Source organism: Cricetulus griseus, chromosome 6 (genome assembly GCF_003668045.3).
Source record: "Cricetulus griseus strain 17A/GY chromosome 6, alternate assembly CriGri-PICRH-1.0, whole genome shotgun sequence".
Lineage (NCBI taxonomy): Eukaryota > Metazoa > Chordata > Mammalia > Rodentia > Cricetidae > Cricetulus > Cricetulus griseus.
In genome coordinates this window covers 115,094,890-115,112,361 of record NC_048599.1, presented here as the reverse complement: position 1 = coordinate 115,112,361, position 17,472 = coordinate 115,094,890, and the positions used below count along the sequence as shown (strand labels likewise).

The 17,472-nt window shown below is 45.5% G+C and overlaps 1 protein-coding gene across 11 annotated transcripts in view; it reads left to right on the top strand.

Moving 5' to 3' along the window:
* The window catches only part of Tanc1 (tetratricopeptide repeat, ankyrin repeat and coiled-coil containing 1), a 226,975-nt gene that overhangs the window by 151,023 nt on the left and 58,480 nt on the right, over positions 1 to 17,472 (top strand). For 9 of the 11 annotated variants that reach the window (XM_027420370.2, XM_027420369.2, XM_035446868.1 and 6 more), the window contains 2 exons: positions 7,167 to 7,297; positions 8,364 to 8,550. In XM_027420370.2, coding sequence (XP_027276171.1) covers positions 7,167 to 7,297; positions 8,364 to 8,550 — 318 coding nt within the window. The remainder of the gene's footprint in view (positions 1 to 7,166; positions 7,298 to 8,363; positions 8,551 to 17,472) is intronic. The other 2 variants (XM_035446867.1, XM_035446865.1) reach the window with 1 other exon arrangement.

Sequence of the window (17,472 nt, the reverse complement as noted above, 5' to 3'; positions counted from 1 at the left end):
TGCAGTCTTTAGAGTAGGTCCAGGAAAGAGGGAGTGGGTGAGAGGATTTTAAGGGTCCAGGACCCTGAGAGAAAGATGACACCTAACCTGTGAGGTGACTGCTGTGGGCGAGAGGGGACCCAGTTGTCTGTTGGAGATAGTGGAAAAGCCAAAAGGCAAAAGTGCTGCGCTGAGAGTTGGAAATTATACTGGGCCCCAAGAAAGAATTCAGTATATAAACTGGATACCCTTTGTCTAAGAAGCGAAACGAAGGGGAAGGATCTCTCTGTTCTGAGATAAGATTGCTGAGCACCTTTGGGATCTTGTTAAGATGCCGTAGCAGGTAGATGCCGAAGAAAGAGGGGCAGGAGAAACCACATGTTTTCTTTCTGTGTCTCTTCTGGCAGTTGCTGCTTCCTGCCTTATAGGACAGAGTTTGCAAAGTCAATAAAAGTAGAGGTGTGCCTTCAAAAAACTAAACATAAATGCAGTTAATAGGGCCACTTAGGGAGGGTACTGAAGGTGAATGAATGAAGTTAGAGGTAATGAAGAAAGAATTGATGAGGGCAGTTGTCTTTTACCCCCAGGAATTTGCATATGAAGAGTCATGAGGAGTGTGTGGCTATAGTTTTTTGGTTTTTTTTTCCCCTTAGAAAAAGGCTTTCCCTGAACATAATTGTAGACTTTATACAGAGTCTCAGAATGTGGACCTAATGTGCCTCTGTCTGTGTTTATTAGACAAAATCCTTTTTCATTTATAAGGTAGACACTAAGTCCTTGACAGTTTTACACATGTATATAATAAATTTTAGTTGCTTTCTTTCCGATATCTCCTTTTTTTGGGGGGGGCATCTCCTTCTATAAAAGCCTTCTTTCTAAGAAGGCTGCCTCCTACTCCCCCCCCCCCTCTCTCTCTCTCTCTCTCTCTCTCTCTCTCTCTCTCTCTCTCTCTCTCTCTCTCTCTCGTGTGTGTGTGTGTGTGTGTGTGTGTGTGTGTGTGTGTGTGTGTGTGTGTCCTAGTTAGCTTTTATAGTCAACTTGACACAGCTTAGAGTCACCTAAGAAGTAAGTCTCTGTTGCGGAGCTACCCAGATCAGATTGGCCTGTGGACTGCTGTCTTTATCGTTCACTGATGTAGGAGAGCCTAGCCCATTATGGGTGGCATCCATCTCTGGGCTCTGCATAAAGCTAGCTGAGCCTGAGCCCAAGCAAGTGAATAAACAGTGTTCTCCTATAGTTTCTGCTTTCTGTTCCTGTCCTGGCTCCCCTCAGTGATGGGCTGTAACCTGAAAGTTGACACAAACCCTTTCTACTTCTAAGTTGCTTTTGGCCAGAGTGTTGTATCACAGCAACAGAAAGAAAGCTAGAACAATTACACTAGACACTCTGTAACAATTGAAATAATTTCTCAGAAGCTTTTCAGAGCAGAATACCGCCTCTCCAGCATCCTGGTATCTTTCACTGCTGCACGATTACACCAGGACTGAAAATTCACTCAAGCATTCCTCTGATAAGACACTGAAAATAATTAGTGTTATTAAATCCTGACCCTTGAATACCCATCTTTTTAGTATTCTGGGTGGTGAAGTAGGAAATCTGCCCAAAGCATTTCTCCTGCATGCAGCTGTCTTAATAGCTGTCTCCAGGTAAAGCATTTTTCTCTGATTTGAATTGCAAGCTAGACTAGCAGCTTTTCAAATGAAACATAACATTTATTTGAAATAATGATTGGCAAACTATGATTGTTCACAGTTGAGCATTTACCACACCTTTTCTTATAAAGTGATGAATGGAGCATGGAATGAGCCTGTCACTTCAATTAAACCAGCAAACCAACAAAAAGACAGCTCATAGTATTAGTCATCATTGCTAAAACTTGACCTTTGAAGTGAAAGTTACAGTTTTGGGAAACTTGTCACTTGTCATATTGAGCTTGGTACCATCTCATGATTTTTCAGTTAAGAGCTCATATAATATTAATGATTATGGTAGTTTGATATTGTGTAATAAAATGTGCCAACATTTTTAAGATTTGCAAAACCAGCATTTTCCCAGTTGAACCAATCCACGATATCACAAGATCTTTCTCGGGTAAATGATCCCTTTAAAGTGTGAGCAGGCTGGTGGGTAGCTGACTGGTAGAGTGCCAGCCCATTTAATATGCGTAGTGCCTTGGGTTAATTCTCCAGCACAAAACAGAACAAAACCCATAAAACAGACCATTGGATTTTACAGGACCAGAGTACAGAAAGTTAATTGGTACACATTGAAGTCAGCATTGAAATTTACCTTTAAGAAATTGCTATTTGTCAAATGTTGGTGGGGTATGAGAGAAGAGCCACTGTTAGCTGAAAAGGGTCCTGTGTGTCTTAGGTTATATTCTGTGGTTCTACAAGGCTACATCCTGGATCAGGGCCAGGGCCACGGCCACGGCCAGGGCTAGAGCTCGCGCTCAGTGGCACAGCGAGTATGAGGGTCTGTGTTTAGTCCCCAGCACTGACAACCCAGAGACATGCCTCAGCAGATTGGATGTGGGGGTAAATGAGAAAAATGCAGAGGTGAATGAGTTGAATAGCTTACAGCTAGCTTGTATGCTGGTAAATGTTAAGTGTTATGGCCTGGAAACACCAATTTGGCAGATGTATTTCCTGGTTTTTGGAAATAAGTCAGGGATTGTGATTGCTCAGGAGAATTAACCAGGAAGAAATTGAAAATGTAACTGGGCATTATGGCAAACACTTTTAGCCCCAACACTTGGGAAGCAGAGGCAGGCAGATCTCTTGAGTGTGAGGCCAGCCTGGTCTACAGAGTGAGTTCCAGGACAGCCAGGGCTGTTACACAGAGAAACCCTGTCTCAAAACCAAACAAGCAAACAAATTGAAAGTGCTTATAGTAGTAGTCAGAGAGAACAAAAAGTTAAGATGCAGGCTGTGGATAGGAAGTGGCTAAGATTAGGAAAAGGAGCATAGTGTCTGGTTCAGGGCCCATCTTCTTTAATTAACAGTGGGTTAATAAACACATTGGGAACTTACTGTCCTTTAGCTGTCCAAGGTCATATAGCTAATAACTGTTCAAGTACCCCAGACAAGCACTTCGGAGTACGATGAAGATTAGGGGGTGGGGGGAGCTCCTTTCTGTGAAATGGCCACCAAAGCTTTAAAGGAACCCAAAATCAGTAAGGACTTAAATATGGAACTTAATAACAAACCTCAAAAGTTTGGAAAACAGGAACAAATCAAAAACCCCAAACCAGTAGACAGGAGGAATAATAGAAATCAATGCAATGGAAGCTTGAATGACAAGACCAAGACTCGCCGAGACGGAGAGTTGGTTCTTTCAAAAGACAGACAAGATTGACAGACCCTTAGCTGGGTTATTCGAAAGATAGAGGGAGAAGATCCCATTTAGAGATGAAGCTAGAAAATCCCACAACAGGTATCTAAACAGTGTCTAGCTTTAAGGAGTAGGGAAGATAAAATGGGAAGTGAAACTGTGAACATGGGTCTGAGAGAGAAACTTCAGTGTAAACAGGAAAGAGAGAGAGCTTTTATTTTGGAATAGTGAGTTTAGAAGAAAGCTGCCTGGGCCAAAAAATGATAGCCAATTATATTTTGGGGGGAGAGAAATACAAGCACATTTGGAAATACATATGAGACCAAGAAGTGAAATGCTAGCGGAGACGTGCAGCCTTGGTGTTAGAGCTCGTGGAGGTGTTAACCATCTTGTGGTTTGTAAAGTTTTTCTCACGTGTTGCTGGTTTTGAGGCTCACGACCTACAGGAAGTGGGTACGGCCACTTGAGTGATCAGGAAATTGAAGTTCTGAGAGAGGTTCATTACCAGAAGAGCTCTCCAATGGCTTTAGCACAGAGGGCTTAATCTGGCTTCTGAAAAAGCAGGTGAGAAGAGACTGTGAAGGGCACCGATGACTGAAGTGATGGTAGCCACGTTGGTGGACGGACTGCTCTTTGATGTCCCTGCCTCAAATGCAGGGCTCTGTGTGCAGAGAGCTAGAAGAGGCAGAAGGGAAGAGATCTGTGAACATCCTTTTAACTTTCTGCATGGACTAACTTTCACAGTGGTTCTAGATTGGGGATTCCATGGGGGGGGGGAGGTTACTGATTAGAACATTACTGCCATTTGCTTAGTGGGTTTACATGAGGCCAGCTGTTCTTTCAGTTCCAGATCCCTGGAACCTCTACGCTGAGTCTGCAGATGGATATACCCTGCATATCAAGATATACCCTGATATACCCTGTACATCAAGAACCCTGATATTTAAATCTGTGAAATGTGAGCTGGAATGAGGTCTTTTTCCTCTCGCTGGTCCTTATTCCACAGATACTGGCTGATGAGGAATTATTACCAAGTATGGGGATGAGAACAGACTGCTCTGAGAGGCCCAGTAGAACCCGGTTTGAATCACTCTGGAGCACAAAGTAGCTTCAAGGAGAACCCCAGCTTAGCATTGTGAACTACTGTTCAGAGTGGAGCAGTGCTGTACGGGCTGGCAGACACCTCTTCTCTCCCAGAATGTCACTGCCACTCTTCACTCAGGAGTCCTTCTGCCAGAGTAAAGTTCAGTTAGAGAAGATATTGTGTCGGGGGGAAGCAATACATGGCTTAGTGAACATGAAGGAGCTCCTTCTGAGGAGAGCACCACTAAGGTGACATTTAGAAAGAAAAAGAAAATAGCGCCCCCCCCAAAAAAAAAGCAGTTGGGAAGTCTCTGGAGGAAATGAAATGTTGGTGACTTTATGACTGCAAAATGATATAAAGGATGTGTGTCTCTTCATCCTCAACCTTAGTGGGCTTTTAGAACTTTGGTAATAGCCATGTCTAGGTTGAACAGTTTAGGGAGCAACTCACTGTGGAATGTCGTATCTCTCTTCAACTCAGCCAGCATGCTTGGAATTGCCATAGTTCCCCAACTCATTGGAACATGGAGATTTGAATGACTGGTTTTTTTGGGGGGGCTGTTTTTCATTTTTTGAGACATATCTCTTGCAGTGTATGTTGACTGTACTGCACTTACCATGTAGCCCAGGCTACAAACCCACAACAACAGTCCTTCATCTTCAGCTTAAGTGCCAGGAGTCTAGGCATTCATTGCCATGCTGGGCTGACTGTTTTTTGTTTTTGTTTTTGTTTTGTTTTGTTTTGTTTTCCATGAGAACTTGGGGTATATCCATCTGCAGACTCAGCGTACAGGTGGCAGTAATGTCCCTCTTCAGTATACAGGTTCTGCCCAGGGTCCAGAACTTTCAAGTGAAACCCAAGTGAGCTATAGGCTGTGTTTGTCAACAGGGTAAATGTTGTAGCAGGTAAGCCTGCTGCTTGTACAGCTGCTTTTGGCACCAGCTGCCAAACTGGGTGGAGTTTCTGGCGCTTTCCCCAGAGTATTTCTGGTTGAACCAGAAGCTAGACTTTCTGGGGCTGGGACATAGTCACACTGGGGCAGCAGTGTGGAGATTGTGTCAAAAAGGAAGAGGGGTGTGGAGTAGAAAAGCTACTGAGATCTGCCCCCTCAGCCACTTACTCCCCTTCCCATCTCTACCAGTCTCCTGACCCCCACTCATCTATCTACCTAGAGTTGTCTGAGGCCTGAAGCATGCTAAAGGAGAAGGCTGAGGTCTGTCATGAAGGGTGGGGTCTATAGGGCCTCCGGATTCAGATTTTGGGTGTGCCTGTGCCGTGTTGATTTGATGGTTTCCACCTTCCTTTCCCAAGTGCCATCTCCCTTAAGAACCTGCCTGTGGTTTGAAGTTTGTAGTGGGAAGGGACTTTTTCTAGAGTTGTGTTAGGGGTGTGGTTCACCTGCCCTGGGGTGGTTCCCTTCCCCTGGGTTGGCATGGGGCCATGGATATTATGAGTTTAACCCAAATCATCAGGAAACATCAGGACTCCAAACACAGAACAGTCTTTTCACTGTGGTTCTAGGGTGATGCCCTGAACAGTGAGGTTTTTGAGAGCAAGCAAGTGGTGGGTACCTTTTCTTTCATGAAGATGTTTCCAGCTTAGGTTCCCTCACAACTGCCATTCTGAGTGCATGACGTAGAAAGACTGCTCTGTAACTCAGGGTAATCCATATGATTTTACATTTTGCAGTTGCTTATGAAAGACAAAGTTGGAACTATGTTATCTCATAGCATCACTCATTTATTACATGTCCCTCATTTTCCTCCACTCACTGCCTGTAGATTTCTATGTGTGGGGAAAATAGGTATAAGCATGTATAGATCTAGATGTCTTGACAAGTTGAAAAACAGACAAAATATGGAGTAGTTGTCTTGAGAGTCACATTGTTCCAGCCCCGGTAAGCAGTTAGCTTTTGTATGTAGTCTCATCACAGTGGATGCCTTTAACTGTGAGAGAGGTGTTAGCATAATGTCCATATTTTATGTGTCAGCCATAATTGATGAAAGCTAAGTGCCCTTGGGCTTTGGGGTTCAAGATTAGTCTCCAACTTGGTGTTAAAGTAAATTCCAGCACGAACATTCTCTTCGGTACAGGGAACCAGATGACCGACCTTATTAGGAACACCCTGGTTGCCAGCATTATGTGCTGAGAATATTTTCCATGTGGTACAGACAGCAGGGCATTAGATCGTGGTCTTGATTCAATGTGGATTCTTGTGATTAGCATCTGAGTTGGGACCAGATTTTGAATCTCATTGCTATGGAATATGTACAGCAAGTTTCCACCTAGGTCCTCCTGCCCATGTCTTATTGAATGAGAGCTTGGATTTTAGTTTACCCCAACATCTAAATGACCTGGGATATGCAACATGCCATCCAGGTTTTAATGCTGACCTCCTGTGACAGTAGATATAGTGTTCTTTGAGGATATGATGAAGTAGAAGTCCTTTCTTACCCAAATAGGTGTCTGAGGGACCCATTCCTCACATGGTGTTGGCATTGGAATTGCTGTCAGATAATGACATGGGGAACCATCTTTTCCAGATCAAATATTTCACCTGCAATTGGTGTTTCTCTGTCCCTGTTTTCTCAACCTGTCACGGCCCCTTAATTAGAATGTACTGCTGGAGGACAGGCACTGTTGTCAAACTTGGGACATTTTGTAAGGATGCCCAAAAGCGCCAGACAAGCAGCTGGAGTGTGAACTCATCCAGATGCGATGCCGAAACTCCCCAGAGGGGTGTCTTCATTGTTTTCTCTCTTTGTTCCAGAAGCAAAGGCCGATAATGAACCGAGCTGTTCTCCAGCAGCTCAAGAACTGTTGACAAGGCTGGGATTTTTACTGGGAGAAGGGATCCCAAGTGCCACACACATAACTATTGAAGACAAAAACGAAACCATGGTAATGCTAGAAGACGATACTGCATTTCCTACCTGTTTAGAGGATGAATGAGGCTATAGTACACATCCTATGTGTGTGTGTTTTGTGTGTGTGTGTGGTAGGGGGGTGTTACTGTTTGTCAAATGAGTTCTGGGCTCTTGAGTGTTGAAATTTATTGCAACAATTTGTTTCTGGGTCTTTGCAGGGGTGGTGGTAGAAGTAGTTAAGGACAAACAGAAGGGATTTGAATTTAAGAAAATGTTCATATTAACCTTCTAGCCACTACCCAGAGAATTTTGGCTACATGATTTAAGGTGGCTGGAAGAGTTTGTCTAAAGATGCTACTTCTGTCTTGAGAGCACCATTCTCTCTGTTGACTGCTTTGGTCTTTGCTTACCTGTGCTCTCTTTGCCGCTAGGATTGGGAGTTGGGGTGAGTCAGTGGGGTGAAGAGAAGATGTATAGGAGATGAGGTAGAGACAGAATGAGAGGGCGTTAAATGGTTCATCCTCCCTGGAGGCACTCTCTGTCCAAGGGAGCACAGCCACCAGCTTCCTGCCACCTCTGCATGTGCAAGTAGCAGTGAGGGCTGGAGCTTCTGCCTCCTTCTGGGTCTCTGTGAGGAGGTATGGGTTGGGGAGTTATTGAGACCATCTCCTTTCCTGGACACAGAGCCCATAAATCTTCAGGAATAGAATCGGGCTGCTGTGCTGGGAAACGTTATAGAAACACAGTCCCCAGGTTTTCTGTACAGAGGTTAAATAACCCATTCATTTTCTGCAGGCTTTAAATGGAAGGAAGTTGCCTGTTGCCGCCTCTGTTTTATGAATTTGTGTTCCCACTGAAGTATTGCTAAGACTGCCCTTTTAGGAAAATCAAACCCTGAAAGGAGGCAACCAGAACAAAGACACGTCTCTCAGCATTTGGAGAACGTCGTCTATCCCTGTTTAGCTGTTGTCTTTCTAGAGGTTAAAGCATGTCTCCATTTGTTTTGTGTTTAGTTTCATCTTTTTAGCATCCAGAATAAAAACATGTGTTGAAGCATGCTGTGGAAGCCACGTTAACGCCTCCTTCCGTTCGTCCTACAGTGCACAGCTCTGAGCCAAGGCATCAGTCCTTGTTCCACACTGACAAGCAGCACCGCCTCTCCTAGCACCGATAGCCCCTGCTCAACCTTGAATAGCTGTGTCAGCAAGACGGCAGCCAACAAAAGTCCCTGTGAGACCATTAGCAGCCCTAGTTCCACCCTGGAAAGCAAGGACAGTGGAATTATAGGTAAGAGGCTCACTGCTTGGTGATGTCATGGCTCGATGCTCGACAGTTGGAGCGCTCACGGGCACCTCACGAGAGGGGTTCAGTGTGGCACATGAAGGTCAATCTGCAGACCCTGCCCTGTTCTTGCAGACAGCTCGGGGCTGTGTGCAGCCAAGACAATGAAGATCAGCTTTTATAATCCTTTATTTTATATCACTGGGCTCATGTGGTTTAAACAAACAAACAAACAAAACACCTTATCAGGTCTGACTTGCGAAGTTAGACACAACCTCCCACCTCACAGGTCAGCTCCTGGGGCATCCGATCCCTTTAGGGCACCACAGCAGGGTCATGAAATCCCTGCATATGAAGCAGTTTGCATAACCCAATCCATTGCTTTTCCTTCTGGTGACCTGTAGGGCCTGTGTTCTCCAAAGGTTGCTTATCCTGGGATCTGGCCACTCTACTGAGGTCAGGGTTTTCTAAGGAAGCCTTTCCTGAGCCTCCTGAGCCTCATAGGATACATCTGGTCTTGGAGAGTTGAGTGTAAGAAGGCTAAATCCTAAGTGGCTTGAGCAACATTGAATTGACTTGGCATACTTACTGTCTAGAAAATCAAGGGTTCTGGTTAATCCGTTAGTCTGTGGAGCTGTGTGATACTAGAATTCAGTGACTTTTTTTTTTTAAGATTTTATTTATTTATTATGTATACAACATTCTGCTTCCATGTATATCTGCACACCAGAAGAGGGCACCATATCTCATAACGGATGGTTGTGAGCTACCATGTGGTTGCTGGGAATTGAACTCAGTACCTCTGGAAGAGCAGTCGGTGCTCTTAACCTCTGAGCCATCTCTCCAGCCCGAATTCAGTGACTCTTAAGAGCCTGTTTACATATCCCCACTCAGACAGATCACCGTGTGATTCTGAGGTAGGCTCAGGGACTGGCTGAGGTCTCCAGCTTGTTGGCCTTCCTTTTGACAGCAACAGGTGCAGACGGGTGGGGTCTGAAGGTGTGACTGGGGCATTCTGCTCTGGGACTGTGTGGATTTCATAGTGGGTCTCTTCTGAACCGTTAGCAGCATCCCCTTTGCTGGACTATGCTCATGTCTTTGAAGGATAGTGTGTGTTATTATCGACCAGCTGCACTTCCACATTAATATGTAGTCAGATAGACCCCTGAGCTTCATAGTCTCCAGTTACCTGCACTTTCCTTCAGCAAGGAGTCATCTTTTACTAATTTTGGTAGGATCAGACTCATGGATTTGTTTTATGCTGCCACCCATTGCAGTATCAAAATGTAATTTACATGCCATAATATTCACTTAAGCTCAACTTCTAGCATGTTCAAAATGATGTGCCTGTCACTAGAAGATGATCTTAGAATGTTGTCACCATCCCCACGAGAGATACCGTACCAGTTTGAAATCACTGTTCCCTCCCCATCTCCAGGCCTCGCCGTCCAGCAGCCTACTTTCTTCTGTCTGTGGTTGAGCTGACTTTGGACGCTTGGTATGAATGGGGGTTTGTCACAAACCCTTTTCGTTTAACTTCAAGCAAGGCCTTCCACTGAGCCGACCCAGCCAGCTGGCATCCTCGTCTTCTCCACTTCTGCTGCTACTGAATTCACTTCAACAGACTATCCCTGCATTTACTGCTTTTCTTCTGCTCTCTTTCTGAGTTCTCCACCATAGATAGACCTTCGATGTGAATTCGGTGGTAGCCACACGACTTTCTTTGCTCTTGAAATGTCATGTCCTTCTGAGAATTTAATCTTCCTTCAAGGTTTTGCTACCTGTTTTTGAAACAGGCTTCTTATATTTACTGTTCTAGAATTGGCATTACATGCCTCCTGATTTTAAATATGCCATTGGGGGGGGGTGTCAAAAATTTACAAGCTTTTTCACTAACAGAACCTCCCATCATTTGTTCTCTCTCACTCAGGCACAGTGCTGAAATTTTGAATTTGTTTTGCAATTCTAGGGATCAGACCAAGTGAAATAGAACCAAGCTGCATCCCCTGCCCCTACAAGCATTTCTACAAAAAAGAAAAGGCACTGGCTTCACTGCCTGTATTGCCAGTGAAGGATTAGGCTGCCAGGAAGCTCTTAACACTTGATTTAATATAATCTTCCCCAATCAGACTCCATGTTATATGCTCCCATGGCACAACAGTGATTTTTGTCAGTGTACTTGTTATTTAATTATAGCTCCATATGGATTGGGGCCTTGTTTTTCCAACTCTGTTTTGGGTTCTTAGTCCAGTACTGAGAATAAGAAATAAAGGAAAGATTTGCTGCTACTATCCAGCAATTCTTTAGTAGGGAGCTTCTTTAGAAGCAGGGAGCATCTAGTTGGTTTATAAAGAACTAGTCAGGATTCCTATTTCTAGTTTGTTCGTTAAAACTTTTAATATCACAGTGTCTTAAGCTCCGCTTTGACTGAAAAAATAGTAGGGACTTTTTATGTCATGGATACTGCCTTTTGCTCCTTGGCTTCTTGGCTCAAGCCAACATATTCCCTTAACTTGGTTAAACATGAAGCTGAAAATATTGATGTGGAAGCAGGGACAGTGAGGGAAGGGGTTAGCAGTCCTTTATGGGAGATGAGAGACCCTAGCTCCTGGGACCAGGCTTGCACTGCAAATTAGGTAGATAAGGGAAGCACTGTGCTGGTGACAGCATGGCCTCTGTTCTCTCCTGTCTGTGACCTGTAGAACTAAAGTCTGTTGCCAAGGTGTGGTAGGGAGGAGAAGGAAAAGAAGCAAGAATTTCCTCCCCAGGCTGACTTGAGCTGCAGGTGTTTGAAGAGGCAGGAGTGGTGGGGCCTGAGGGGAAGAGCCTCCTCTGCGATTGGTGCAGAGGGTAGAGGTGCCAAGGCCTCTGAGCTGGCAGGTATCAGTGTGGTGCTTGTGGTTCTGCGATTGCCGGGGTGGGGTGTTGTGCTTTTTGCCATCTGAAGAACTCACTGACTTTATAAACTGTAGCCCGGGCTCAGATGTTTAAGAAAGTAAAATACTCAAGAATACACTGATCTGAGTGGGCAGTAGTGAGGGCGAAACATCCTGGTTTCCCACCTTGGAAGCCTGGCAGCAGCTTTGTCGAATGAGTCGTTGAGGATCCATCTTCCAAATTACGTGAGTCCTGGGGGAAAGAGGAACCAGCCTTCCTATAACTTTCCATTTTAAGTATGGTAAGCCTTATGAACCGGGGCAGCCAGCGTTGGATGGCAAGGCCATGCGATGGGGCTGGCCATGTAAGGCACAGGTTGCTGGAGGGTTGCATGCTTGGGGCAGCACAAGGCTCAAAGCAGTGTTCTGAGCACAAATTACTCAGGGCATTAGGTGACATTTCAAGCAGTGCCCACGTTGAACATTCCTTAGCCTCCTCTTACTAGTAGGCTAATTGCCAGCATGCTGATTGCATTTAACCTGAATCCTTCTGCCTAGCAGATGCAGGGAGAGGAACCCTGTGCTGCCACATGCCTGGGCAGCTTTCCTAGGGCCGCCACAGGTACCCCATTTGCATTGGGTTTCCACTGTTTAGCAAGGGGCCAGTGAACATCAGAAGTTACTAGGTCCCCATCCAGTCTTGATCTGGGAGACCAAGGCTTCATGGACTCTCCTGCCACCTTTTCAACTTTGACATGTCATCCAGAAGGAAGTCCCACTTTATCCTATTTCAAGAGGTTCAGAATCTCCCAACATTGAAGTCCTTCCTTAGAAGTGCAGTGATTCTGTCATGTAGAAATACTGGCTAGGTGGATGGGATTGACTGGATGGGATTTTCTATGAGTGTCTTTATTTTTTTTTTTTCTTTTAAAGTTCCTTACTTCTTACTTCTGCTGGAACCATTGGCATTGCCTGGATGTTAGTGTCTGGTTTCCAAATTTGCAATGTGAAAATCTGGCAAAGCTGGTGTTGGGAAAGCTCCAGGAAGGCTGTCAATGGCTCTGTTCCCTTACTCTTTGTGTCTCTCCCAGATCAGGTGTGTCACCTATCCCTTGCCCAGCACCTCCCCTGCCTTAGCTGGACCACAGGAGTCTGCATCCCAGACAATGTGGCTGTGGGTAGTGATGCTACTTTCAGCTCTTTCCCTCCCTGTACTTTCCTGGGGTGCTGGTATTTATTCCCCCCTTTTCATTTAGAAGTAGGGAGCAAGTATAAGCTTTGAGGAACATATTTGTGGGAGCATTTCTCTTGCAAGAGTGGCTCCAGTTAAGCTGTGGGGCCCTTGGGCCATACCCTGCTGCCACCTGATGGGATGTGCTAACATTTGCTTTCCTGCACAGTTGCTTAGAACATAAAAGTTGTCATGGACTGACTTTTATCTTCCATTGACTCTCTCTGCCTCCTCCTTCCAGGCTTCTGAAATGAAAGTGCTTCTGAAGGTAGTCCTTGTCTGTTTATTGCTGTGATTTTTGTGTCTCTGGGGAGGTGACCCGATGCAGAGGTATAGGAGGGTAATCTAATTGTACTTTCTTTTCATTTTAAACTTGTAAATCCCACTCTTTTGATTTTATACTAATGCTGCTCTCTTGCTACCTGTAGTGCCCCCCTCTCTCCCATATTAGAATGCTTTAAAATGGATTTGGTAATAACTATTTAGGATGTTTCAAATCTGGGTTAATATTCATTTTGCTGCATTGCCTGCAATTTAAAAATCGTTAAATTAGGAGCCTTTTTTAATCTCTTGGGTAAAGGTGGAAAGTTTCTCTTTACATTTATGACTTGGTAACATTGTCAGCATGTGGAAAGGAAATCTTTGGTGGTCACAGTCACAGCATCTGACCTAAATGTAGTCACTCTATGTGTTTGGGTTCTTTGGGCTGTTCTGTTCGTACTGGCAAGCATGTTTAGACACCTGCTGTGTTCCCGGAAAACATTTGTTCAGTACTGGGACAATAAAAAAATGAGACATAGTATCTGTTTTCAAAATTGTCTCCCTTTGTGACTATGAAATTATCAGACCAGCCACTGGCTGAGAAGAGCGGGTGCCTCCCATGGAAAATACTTGTTCTAGGTGCGTAACAATACCAGCCACTGTGTGCCATGAGTCCTTCTGCAGGGAGTCCAGAGCTCTGGGGCATCATTTACGTGTGCCAAAGGCTCCAGTATGGATGCAGCCAATGTACAGTTTTGCAAAGCTTCCCCAAAGCACCGAGTAACTTGTTAGAAAAAGTTACAGTCAGGCCTCCAGACTTTCTTGCTGGAGACTTTCATTACCATGCCACATCCAGTTGTGGCAGTGTTCTTGCTGAGAGAGGCGGGTCCAGTCCGCCCCCTCCCACACTGCCCTGCCCACAGCCATTCCTTCAGGTATTTCCACAGTTGAAGGGCATGATGAATGTACCTGGGAACTGCAGCTGGGTCCCTGGCCTTGCTGCATGCTGTGGCAAAGCATACCTTGCGCAATGCGGGTGAGCGCCGAGCTGGAGATTCGGTACAGAGATCTGGCTGTCACAATCTAGTGCACAGGGTTCCCAGAACAACACCCAAAGGGGCAGGACTAACCGGAAGTGCCAAGCTGCCGTTCTGGGGCTGTGCAGGAGGAGAAGCCAGGCAGTCCCTGGAGCTGAAGGTTCTCAGGGCCCTATCCGGGCATTCCCTCTGGCAGGAGTTCTTCCTGGGGAACTTTCTCCTTGCTGAGCTAATAGATATTAGGATCTGGGAGCAGGTGAGCCAGGGACTATTGTGTGTGGCTTTTGCTGCTTTGCAGTGTGGTGGGCATGGGCGGAAGATGTGAGAGATGTACACTGCTGCATTCCTTGTCAGAAAGATGAAGCCACGAAGAATTCGGCCCTGCAGTCCTTGCCTTTGTTGGTCTGGGAATCCAAAGCATGCCCAGGTATCCTGAACAACTGTTGGTGTGAGATGTGAGTCCAATGGAGAGGACTGAGACCTTTTGTCCGGCCAAGGACCTAGAGACCTGCTATAATGCTGCCTTGACTCGGGTGATTTTTTTTTTTTTTTCTCCTCCACAACCTCAGGGTTCCTTTGCTGCATTGAAATATAACTTCTGAAGTGGTCAGAGACCTTCCTTTGATAGGGTCAAAGAAGGCACTCTATCTGTACTGGCTAGATGTCCCTTTTGAGCCCGTTTCTTCCCTTCTCCCACTTTCATAAGTAGCCATCATATTCCTTTCTTGTTTGCCTTTTAATTCATTGCTCTAATGTTTTAACTTTTAAGCTCCTCCTGTGATCCATTCAACTGAATTTGGACGTTAACAGATGTTTCAGTGCTACTTTATTTTTTTCAGTTGTACAGGAAGGGGGAAGAACTATCGTACTAATAATTTAGGAGGCACTTGAACTATGACCTCCTATTTAAACGTTTCTAAACCCAGGGAAGGGAGGGGATTCTCTTGGAGCTCTTACTTTGAATGTGGAGAACCAGTGACAACCTATGGAGTACTTGAAGAAAATTCTAAGTTCTGTTTTCCTCTCATTAAAAATGTGAGTTTTATAATAAATAAACTAGAGCAGTATATGGACATAACATACCGGTAGATTCAGGAGTACATGTTCTGGAACTAGTGTGGCAGGATCAGAGCAGCATTCTGATGCATAGTGACTCTTCAGGAGTTGGGGGCGGGGGGGGGGGGAGGGTGCTTCCTGTCTGAGGATGAAGATACAACAAGGGCTTAGTTAGAATAGAGCCTGGTTCAGCCTAGTCATCATCGTCGTCGTCGTCTTCTTCTTCTTGTCCTTCTTCTTCTTGTCCTTCTCTTCCACCTCCTCTTCTTCTTCCTCCTCCTCCTCCTCCTCCTCCTCCTCCTCCCTTCCCCTTCTGTCCTCCCTTCCCCTCAACCCCCCCCCCCTTCGATTTTCAAGACAGAGTTTCTCTATGTATCTCTGCCTGTTCTGGAACACGCTCTGTCATCCAGGCTGGCCTCGAAATCCGCCTGCCTCTGCCTCTGCCTCTGCCTCCTGAGTGCTGGGAGTAAAGGCATGCCCCACCACCGCCCAGCTGAGCATGTTATTTTTTAAGGATCTCATTAATTGATGGTTCTTAGGGGTAAGCAATGCTCACTTACTCATGGACATGCAGGGAGCCAGGAGTTTTCTGTGGGGAGTGCAAGTCAGTCAACAGAGATGAAAGCAGAGAAAAGATGAACTTAGAAGTCAGGTCATACAGTTGTACTTGCTTTCCCAGCAGTGGTCAGAGTTCCTGGGTAGCCAGTGGAAAAAGAGAAACACGATTGCATGAAGTTGTATTTGTAAGATGGACATGTATCTCGGTCCCATGTGCCTGGGGAATCAAATCACAGTGCTGTTTCTCAAAAGAGGAGCCCAGCATTTGTATTCATGATACTGTTGCAGATGTTGTGTCCACATGCTGTGTATGAATTTCTCTACACCTGTCTTTCCTCTGTAGCTCATGATGCATGCTGCAGCTATGTGCAGCTAGGTCTGGCCATCAGACTAAACATGGATTCACAATGCAATCTTTGTAGCTCACCTATTTTTTTGTTTTGTTTTGTTTTGTTTTGTTTTGTTTTTGTTTTGTTGAGACAGGGTTATTTGTGTAGTATTGCCTGTCTTGAAACATGCTTTGTAGATCAGGTTGGCCTTGAACTCAGAGATCTGCCTACCTCCTGGGTGCTAGGATTAAATGTCGGTGCTACCACTGCCTATATGAAAATTTATTTTTATTTTAAATTTATATGTATCTGTTTGTCTCTCTGTGTTTATGTCACGCATGTGCCAGTGTTCATAGAAGCCAGAAGGCATCAGATCCTTTGAAGGTGGAGTTACAGGTAGTTGTGAGCTGCCTGATGTGGGTGCTGGCACTGAACCTCAGGTCCTCTGGAAGAGCAGCACATGGTCTTAGCCGCTGAGTCATCTCCCCAGCCCCTGTTGTAGAGATACTTTTAAAAAGTCTTCATATGGGCCAGGTGATGGAATGCCACACACCTTTAATCTCAGCACTTGGGAGGCAGAAACAGGCTGATCTCTGTGAGTTCAAGGCCAGCCTAGTCTACAGAGTGAGTTCCAGGACAGGCTCCAAAGCTACAGAGAAATCCTGTTGGGGGTGGGGTGAGGGTCTTCATTTTTAAAATGTGGCCCTAGTTTTGGGTGGAAGGCTGGTGGTGATGGAGGTGGTGTGTGGTTGGGTGTGTATATATGGCTGGGTATATACACACATTCTCCAAAGTGGCTGTGCTAATAACCTAAATAGGAATCTGTGTTGTTGTTAGCCTGGAATCTTTTGCAGTAGCATGTTATGAGTGCCAGCTTCCTTTCTCTAGGATACTGGAGCTATCCTGGGAGGTGTGCTTGTGTGCAGGGGAGCTAGAATCTCTGTCCCACGGGTTTACTTCAGGAGCTTAGCTGTAGCTGGGCTGAGCCCAGAGTCCACCACCTGGGCTTTGTGCAGTAGGGAAATCCCACTTGGCTTCAAGAGCTTCTGGCTTCCACTCTCAGTACCCTAGTGAGTGTGGCCAGTGGACTGCCTCTCAGTCACAAGCTTCCTAGTAGCAAAGGGGGCACCGCTACTCTCTTCTTGTTAAGAGTCCCCTGCTGATGAATACTGACCTTTCCTAGCCTCCATTTGAAGTGGCTAGTTCAGGGTTAGGGGTGTAGCTCAGCAGTAGAGCACTTCTTAAGATGTGCAAGGCCCTGGATATGATACCCAGGGCTGCAAAATAAAGAGCAATAGAAACGGCTGCTCCCTTGGAGAATTCTCTTTCCAACCACTGCTTCTATGGCTCAGGGCCACCTTCTCTCATTCACTTGTCTTTCTTTCACTGCCAGTACTTGAGGGTTTCCACCCAGCACATCCTGGATACCATGTAAAACCCCGACCCTCCCTGTGAGAATTAGCCTTTAGCCTGTCCTACCCCCTAGAAGCTTTGGCCAGGCTCTTGTAGATGTTCCCAGTTGCTTCCTGGGACCCCGAGGCTGCAAGTCTGCTGTACTGTAACTTGTAACAGGAAGTGGG